An 8,957-nucleotide genomic window follows, 5' to 3' on the forward strand; every position below is an offset into this window, starting at 1 on the left:
AGCTCTTAGATTTTGCTATGTGATCACAAGCCCTGCCCCATACCCTCCTGGATGATTTTGTTTCCTTTTATACACATAGAAAATTGAGAATATTCTGGCTCCACCTGAACGTAACTGTGTTTCCTTCAAGAGGTTCAATAATGTTCCAGCCTGACTGAGTTGTGTTGTTGCTACAGACAGCGATGAGTGTCCTGACGCCTGAACTCGGGTCAGCTGTGGGTGCCAACGGCCCTGAATAGCAACAGTGAGTCTGCGCCTGCTGAGGAGTAGCAGTTTGCGGTGGAGGTGGTGTCGGGGTTATCAGGCCTTCCCTCAGCTCGCAGCACTGACGTGTCCAGCAGCCTGCCCACACACAAAAAATAGATCCTTCACTTTGACTCACATGACGTTGGTCCACCTCGCAGCACGTTCGTCCGGACATCTTCCCTCCTCACCGCCCGTCTGCACCTGTAAAAATAAACATGCTCCACACTGTGATGTCACATGCGCGCGACTGCTGATGGGTGCTGCTCCAAGGACACTTTGAGCTACAGGACAAACAGGAGGCACGAAGGAAGAATAATAATCATATAGAGATAATAGAGACTTATACTAATAACAACAATGATAATAGGGACTTTATAGTTTTTTACAATTGCTGAAGCACGATTTGAAAACACTACACACAATTGGCGCAACCACACACACAATATACGCTACATCCCAGATCACCTCTGTGCAAAACAAGTCAATTAATTTATTTTAAGCACACATTATGTTACCACCTGAAACGCACACATTTCATAAAGCTAAATTCAAGCTTGAACCCATCTGATGCAGTTACACATTGCTGTGCTTAACGGTTCTACCTCTACGTGTCAAAACAGAGAGAGTGCAAATACACAACACAGTGAATTCACCAAGCACAACACAAGATCAATGTTGCACCATATTAAAAAATAAGATTTATTTCTCTACATACACTCAAAACCAGTCAACAGAGGCAATCACAACAAAGCATGTCCCAATATTAATACAACAATAATTACACTGCAGACTGAATGTACGAATGTGGTCTGTGTGGTAATAATATTGGTTTGTAGTTCAGAGTTTGGTGGAATTATTGATCAAAACGTTATTTGTTATCTCTGTCTTGCTCTGGAGTGAATACGAGCCCCATTTCTCATGACGTCATGAACAACCTCAATTATATAATAAATGCAAATAACAATTATATGATATATAACAAAATACATGTTAGATGCTGTGAATGAAACGGGATACATGTCTGTCACTGTTGAGAGCCACTTTCTTACTTTTTTTCTGCCACTGTAAACATTGGGCTGAACTTTTAGTCCCGGCAGCCCTCTCAGTGTTAATCCATGGTAGCTACTGTGGTGTGAATTACGCTGTCATGTGTTTGAACATTGACTGCTGGATGGTTGTGGCGATGTGTGTCTGTATCTAATATGTACACGTGTGTTAAGTGGTTTGTAGATCGCTGTGTATTATTGTTTGTTCATAATGGAGAAAATCTGGTCCAGCGTTTCACTCCTTGAGTGTAATGAGTATTTCTGTAGTGTTTAGTGTTCATCCAAGTGTAAAAAAAAACTGGAATGAGACTTCTGTCTTCTCCGGTCGACCACCGCACCCACACTAGTTTCTGTGTGAAATAAAACACTGAAAGGATTAATCTACTCCAGTGAAAGCAGTATGGTCATGGCCATTAAGACTGGTGCGCCAGGGCTGACCTCAGCTCTCCCCAGTGAAACCAGTCCATTTCGTCCTGGAAAGCATCCTAGTACAACAAAAACCCAGTTCACACCTCATCACTGGTGAGCCTAATGACTCACAGGGTGGGAACAGGTCACACCCAGTGGTCTCTTTAGAATGACAATTCACAGACTGAAACTCAGCCATGAACATGACAAAACAGCAGATGTTGTCGGGGTGGGACCACCTTCCCCAACTCCCTGAACCTTTTCGCAACTGGAGAAGCCTTTTGATTAAAGATGAAAAGTCTTCAGACAACAAGGAACTGGGGTTCCTGCTGCTAAACTCCCAAAATTGAACTCTGCAGCCTTCCAGTTTAGCCAGGTCACTAACGCCTGACTGCCCCCAGTGAAACCAGTGCAGTGACCCCTGTCCAGTGCTTTAGTGCTGCATGTGTTGTACAAACACACCTAAGGCAGGTGAACGAACTCTGCAGTTTGCTCACTTCCTCTTTAAAAACTTTAATCTGTGATGAACTCAGCCTGCACGTGGATCTGACCAATGGTTGGGGCTACCCTCGGACACACACACACACACACACACACACACACACACACACACACAGTCAAAATCTGTGCACAAATAAAACCAATGTTGTTCTGTGTTGGTGTTTGTTGCCCAGGCCTGAACTGACTCACTCACTGTCAGACTGTGCAGCAGCACCGCAGCACGTCAGCAGGTAGCAGTTACACAACCCCTTCGGTGCCACTGATTTGCTGCGGTTAGCTGACGGTGTCATAAATAGTTGGTGACACAGGGGGCGCTGCACCGGAGTGGTGCTGCAAGCTTGGACTGGAACTCCCAGAGGGACAGAAACACGGCCAAAACTGTTCCAGAACTCCTGAAACTTCTGGTTCAGTAAACAAACAGGCAGCTTAATTTCTCCTGCTCCTGCTCATCAACAGGTTGCTTCACGGAGGATTTTTGGTTTGGCTGACCTACAAAACAACCGGGGTGAGAGGTGGGTTACACCGGGGCTGGTCACAGGTCACACACACACACACACACACACACACACACACACACACACACACAAAGGCCCAGTAGCCCTGAGGTCAGCTCTGATTGGCTGTTTTTGGGACTAGTGTCTGTCATCGATGTGCCTCGCTACCCTCAGTGCTTTGTGTTTGCTTCAGCAGCCGTCTTTGTGCTTCTTAAATCAACTTGTCGACTCAGCGAGGAGTTTGTAGGTCAGTGAACAAACAGAGCAACGCGGTGCCAGCCCTCCTGTGTCTGCCCCGCTTCTCGGCGGGCGATGTTCAACTCCGACACTGTCGGCGGTGGACGAGGGGACACGAGGAGCCGGTGAGTCTGCCGGCGAGTCGCTGCCGTTCTTCAGGCAGCAGACAAAGAGCCGAGTGTCGGGTTTCCGAATCGCTCTGGCTGCCTTTGTGGACGTGTGAGTGCTGCTCTTGGTCTTCATCCGGATCAGCTGAAACTGAACACGGCCTGGAGACTGGAGTCCTGCTAAACTCCCCCCTACAGGCTGCGGAAGTAATTACACCTGCTGTGCTGAGACCAGCCAATCAGAGGAAGGATGTCTATCCCTGATTTACACACCTTACAGCTTACATGATTGTCCTGAAGGTGGCACCAGAGTGCGTCACTCAGAACCTTGACCTGCTACAGCTGCCCTTTGACTTCTTTGCCATTGGCCACAAATCTGGCCATCAGCTGATCAGCTGCACGACAGGAAGTAAAGGTTGGACAGCGGTGGGGAGGCAGAGCTCATGGTTTTTCTCACTCCTGCTCAAAACACGGTGGATAAAACCTGGGTCGACCCGGGGTCGCTGTCCCTTTCCCTCTGGCTTTGCCCAGTTTGAACTGGTTTTTGACAGAGGGGAAGAAGTGGTATTGGACCAGTGAGGGGCTGGGGTTGGGGTGAGGGTGATGTTGTCATTCTTTATGGAGAGTGGAAGTTTTATCTGATTGGACAGAATAAAGTCCTCTGACAGCGTCGAGAAACAGTTTTGTTTTATTGAAGCTAAAAAAGCAAATAAATTAAGAAAAATCTGCAACAACATTTTACACACTTTTACATCAAAGGAAGTGACTAAACGCTGCATTTGCAGCGTTTGGGATGAAATAATTTAGATGTGCGGCACTCGCAGCTCGTTGCCGGGGAACCAGACCTTCAGTGTCTTTGGCTTTCTTCATAATCGGGATTTGTGCTGCGAGCACCGCACAAACATTCAGCTTCGTAGTCGACGACGGCAGTGGTGGCGGTGCGCTGAGAATCTCGGCATCAGAGGCGGAACGTAGTCGGCAGCACCGGGAACCATCAGGAGGCCCCAGGAACCATCAGGAGGCCCCAGGAACCACTAGGAGGCCCCGGGAATCCACCAGGGTGGTGAGACAGCCGTTGCATAGTTTGTTCCGGTTGTTCCAATGTGGAAGAGAGTCATCGACGCTGCCTCGCCGAACATAAATAGTCTTCTGTGGTGCCGAAAGTGCTGATCTGCAGGAAAGCAGGCAATTGTGGGGTGGGGGCGGAGCCTCTAAGAGCAGCCGCACTCCTCCACAATCATGTTCTGGATGTCCTTCTTGATGATCTTCTGCTCCTCGTTGTAGTAGAGCATGGACATGGCGCGCAGCCGCGTGGGCACGCAGCACGACTTGATGTTCTGGAAGGGGCTGTAGCCCCTCAACCGGTAGTGGTTGATGACGGCCGAGTGGAAGGAGAGGGAGGAGCCGCTCAGGCTGGCCATGTGGCTGGGGCAGTCGCCCTCGCAGTAGTTGGCGTGGTAGCCGGACGGCGCGATGATCCAGTCGTTCCAGCCGATGTCCCTGAAGTTGACGTAGAACTGCCGCTTGCAGCAGACGTGGATCTTGCCGTCGCACTCCAGCCCCCGCCGGACACGCCGCAGGGCCGCCTCCTCCTCGCGGGCCCGCAGCACCACCATCAGGAAGGGCCTGTGGGACTGATCGCGCGTGCCGCCGCCGAACGCAAAGACGGGCGTCGCCCCGGCCTCCGAGCACAGAGTGCAGGACAGCCGCAGGTGCAGAGAGCGCCGGCCGGCGGCCAGCAAGGCCTGGACACTGGCAGAGACCTCCAGCGTGTGCCAGCCGCTGCGACGGGTGTCCACCAGCTTCTCCGACACGCACTCCTCCTCCTCTTCCTTTCCTTCCTCCTCCTCCTCCTCACTGTCGTGGCGGATCTGCAGGAGCCGCAGCATCACCTTTCCTTTCACCCGGCTTCCCTTGGACACCTTCAGGAAGAGCCACACGTTGGCCTGCTCCACCAGTGACGTGGCGGCGCCTTCCTCCGAGATGTCAAAGGTCACCGTGTGGGCGGAGTCCCCTGCAGCAAAGACAAGTGAGCACGTTAGGTCTTCTCCGAGCACTGGGAAACAACCCCTTTGACCAAAGATCCAACTGAGGACAGGAACTTCTGTGAACCTAAAAGTTCTCTGGCAAACAAAAGCCTCTGAACTCTGACACGAGACAAAAAACATGAAGAGGAGAGGAAAACAACCTCTTTCTATTTGATCCCACTGCTGAAATGTTGGGCATAAAGACGCCGCGACTCTGCTGTCTGAACCGACTCGCTGCTTCTTTGTCCCGCCATGAATGGACAAAAGAAATGTCATCATCGATAAAAGCATGAATGGAGCCGCAGCCTCTAAATATACTCAATATGAGACACTAAAAAAAGAAAAGGCCTGGTTTCAGGGAATGCTGCTAACAAGGCCACACACACACACACACAGACACACACTGCACACAGACACACACACACACACTCTTTGTCTCTGCAGCTGAATAATTACTGAGGCCCAGATTGGACTGAATGAGGAGATTATTTACGGCCTGAGACCACTCGGTATGCCCCCCTCCCCTCTCGCGCCCCTAACTGTCCTCTAATTTTGAGTCTTTTTAATTGAAGATCCTCTCAAAGACACAACTATTTATAGCACAAAGCAGTCCTGTGCATGTGTATTTATGTAAGGGAACTGTGGGATGTGAAGCTTGGAGATGTTTCCTGCTGGAGGTTCGTCCCTGTCACGTGTTTGAGCTCACTGCACGTTTCGGCCTCACTTGGCAGCTGGATCACTGAGGTTTTGAATGAGGATTGTCTCAAATCGATCTTGAAGAGTTTGAATCTTTTTCAGCTGCTTATAGGAGTCAGTCTGACCGGACCAATCAGCATTCTCTGAGGAGGAAGAGGGTGGCGATATGATCAAGGTACAGCTGTGACAGGAGCAGAAAGTTGCAGCTAGCTTGTAAACCAATACCAACAGGAAGCCTGTTGCTAGGTGGTTCCACTGGCAGAGAAGGAGTCTGATTGGTCTGCTGTGAGTGTGACAGACAGAAGTTCCATCCAATCAAAGTTTTCACTGAAACGTCCCGTCTTCTCGGCATGTGAATGGAATCAGCACCTGGCTGTGATTATCTACACAGTGAGGGACCTGAAATCATCCCCATTCATCTACCAATCACAGCCCAGTGTGGAAGCCAAAGCATTCAGCTGTTTCCGTGGTCTGGTGACCTCTAGTGTGGGAGACGAAGACGCCGCTGAGGGAGATCGATAGAGTGATTCCGACTGAGGAAATCAGTAAACAAACTTTGAACTGGCTGGATTTTTTGTGAATGAACTGATAACAGGCAGGCAAACAGAGACAGACAGACAGACAGACAGACAGACAGACAGACACACACACACACACACGCACACACACACACACACACACACACACACACAGACAGTCAGACAGGCAGGCAGACAAGACACGCAGCAGACGTTCAGACAGACACACACACAGACAGACACCCAGACAGAGCAGACTGGCTGTCAGACAGACAGGACCTGCTGGGCACGATCAGACTCTTACCACATATTCAATCAAATTATTGCAAACTCAAACTCCAATCATGATCATATGACGGTGATACGACACAGCTTGCACCATTTTTTTTCATCATCTGTGAATCAAGTATAACGAGATTTATTTTGAGAGAGCCTTTCAAATTGGATTGATTGCAGCTCCCTGTGATAAAACTGCCACCTTGCTCCACCCCAGTCTCACCTTCTGACAACAGGACGTCAGCTGCTGTCAGCAAGGACCATCATGCTGTTATTTGTGTCTGCATCCCCTTCAGGTGAAGCTCAGCTGTAACCTGCACCTGCTGCACCTGCAGCATCTCTCTCGGACTCTGTGTCCCACCACAGGAGGCGGAACTTGGACCCCTCCCACCCTCCCAGTCTGAGATGTGCACTTTTGCAGGTGTGTGACTGGCCGCTGGACTCACCTGGCTCGCCAAAGGTGATGATCTCGGACGGCGGCTCGGGCGGCGGCGAGTCCCAGGCGTCCCGGCCGTCCTCCTGGATCTCCACGCTGCCGTCCTCGCTCACCCGGCCGACGTGCAGCTTCTTGATGGCGTTGAGCAGCGCGGCACGTGGGACCGGCTGCGTCAGGTTGGGCCGAGCGCTCAAATGCAGCATGTTGAGGATGTGACGCTTCACCGCCTCCACCATATCGCTCTGTCCCCTATCCAGCGAGGACGAGTTCCTCCTGGCCTGAGGCAGGGAGCAGGAGGGGCAGTCCGGGGACGGCGGCCGTCCCTGGGGCTCGGCGGCCGGGGTGACGGTGGGAGAGGCGCTGAGCGGCGGAGCGGCGGCGGCCAGCAGCAGCAGCAGTAGTGGGATGGCGCACGCACGGGACATGGTGTCTCGGGACGGCCGCGGCTTCAGTCCGGACGCTGAGCTGGTCTCAGCACCTTGGAGCCGCTACAGGTCTGGATGCACTCACACTGGTGTGAGCAGAGTGGCTGTCAAGGGATTCAAGTTTAACACTGGAATCTAAAAGTTCCCCCAAGAAAGTCAGTCAGCGGACGTAACTGGTCCTGCGTCTGCTGCCAGAGTCCGGTCCACATGCGCGTCTGATACGGGTCCCGTTGGGTCCTGGTGGGTCTCTAATCGTGGTCCTGGTGGGTCCTGATGGTTCCTGCAGGTCGGGTCCGGATGGCTCTGCTGCTCTGAGCTGAATGAACACTGTGTGCACGGTCACTCTACTCTCCCTCTCTGCTCTCTTACTGTAATTATACCTCTCTGCCTGTTTAATCCCTCCCTCCATCCACAGAGGTATTTCCCTGTGAGTAATACACACACACACACACACACACACACACACACACACACACACACACACACAAACTCTCTCTCTCTCTCTCACACACACACATGCACACACACTCAGTAGTCTCTCAGAATATCTCAGGATTGTGGTGTTTCCTCTTGAATAACGTCACGACAGCAGAGAAGGAGGGAGGGAAGAGGAGGAAGAGTGTCCCTGAATCATTCATACCACACACACACACACACACACACACACACACACACACACACACACACACACACACACACTGACTCAGTGCAGTGTCATCATCACCTCACGTGGAGGAGAAATTCGTTGGTGTGGAATAAAAAATTTTATACTGGAAGAAGAAACCTGGTGGTCAGGACGTCAGAACGCACTTGGAACAGACTGCATCACAGGCGCACGCGCGTGGACTCCCCCCACCCCCCCCCCCTCTCAAACACACACACACACGTCACACGGTGGTGGGACTAAAGAGGCTACAGTCAAGACAAAGTTGTCCGCCTGAAGGAAACATCACGTGCAAGTCATCAATCAGTCAGTCGGCAAAGAAACGTTTTGGTTACGATATAAACTTTATTTAAGTGGGTGAAGTTCCAGCGCTCCGTCACACTCCTCCACTCTAGAGGTAACCTGACAGGATCGATGTTCAGTCGACGTTACAGACACACCACAGGAGCAAGTCGACGCACTTTCAAACAGGAGCACGGGGTGTTGCGGACCTCTGCCGCCCCCTGCCGGACATTTAACCAAAACCCGAACTTGACTCAACCTTTGAAGACAACCGCAGCTGGCGCTCGCATGCCGCGTCCTGACGTCACCACCGAAGCCTCCATTACGCTTCACGTTCATCACACACGACGCAGTAGTGTGATGTTGATGCCTCGGATGCGTGGTGACTTCCGGTTTTCCGCCTTAATCACTTCATGGTGAAATATTGATACTTTTAAACATCTCAATTAATAGAATAAAGGTAGATTTTAGGTCAGGAGGAGAAAACTCCTGACCTACGTTATTTGAGTAAAAAATTGGGCTGACGTCACGCTGCGGTGAAGGCGGGCTATCAGCTGACAGGCCGCTGCATTTCCTTGATGTGAACTTAAGATA

At 51.1% G+C, this 8,957-nt stretch overlaps 1 protein-coding gene across 1 annotated transcript; it reads right to left on the reverse strand.

The window, feature by feature from the left end:
* Positions 1-3,709: 3,709 nt before the first annotated feature.
* Positions 3,710-8,258, reverse strand: inhbab (inhibin subunit beta Ab). Its single transcript, XM_076022200.1, has 2 exons — positions 7,003-8,258; positions 3,710-5,053 (listed from the first exon to the last, which is right to left on the reverse strand). Exons 1-2 carry the CDS (start codon positions 7,415-7,417, stop codon positions 4,251-4,253), a joined length of 1,218 nt encoding a protein of 405 aa, XP_075878315.1. The 5' UTR covers positions 7,418-8,258; the 3' UTR covers positions 3,710-4,250.
* Positions 8,259-8,957: the final 699 nt, after the last annotated feature.

The sequence above is a fragment of the Nelusetta ayraudi genome, unplaced genomic scaffold (genome assembly GCF_046127955.1).
Source record: "Nelusetta ayraudi isolate G7.1 ecotype Tasmania unplaced genomic scaffold, CSIRO-AGI_Nayr_v1 ptg000011l, whole genome shotgun sequence".
NCBI lineage: Eukaryota > Metazoa > Chordata > Actinopteri > Tetraodontiformes > Monacanthidae > Nelusetta > Nelusetta ayraudi.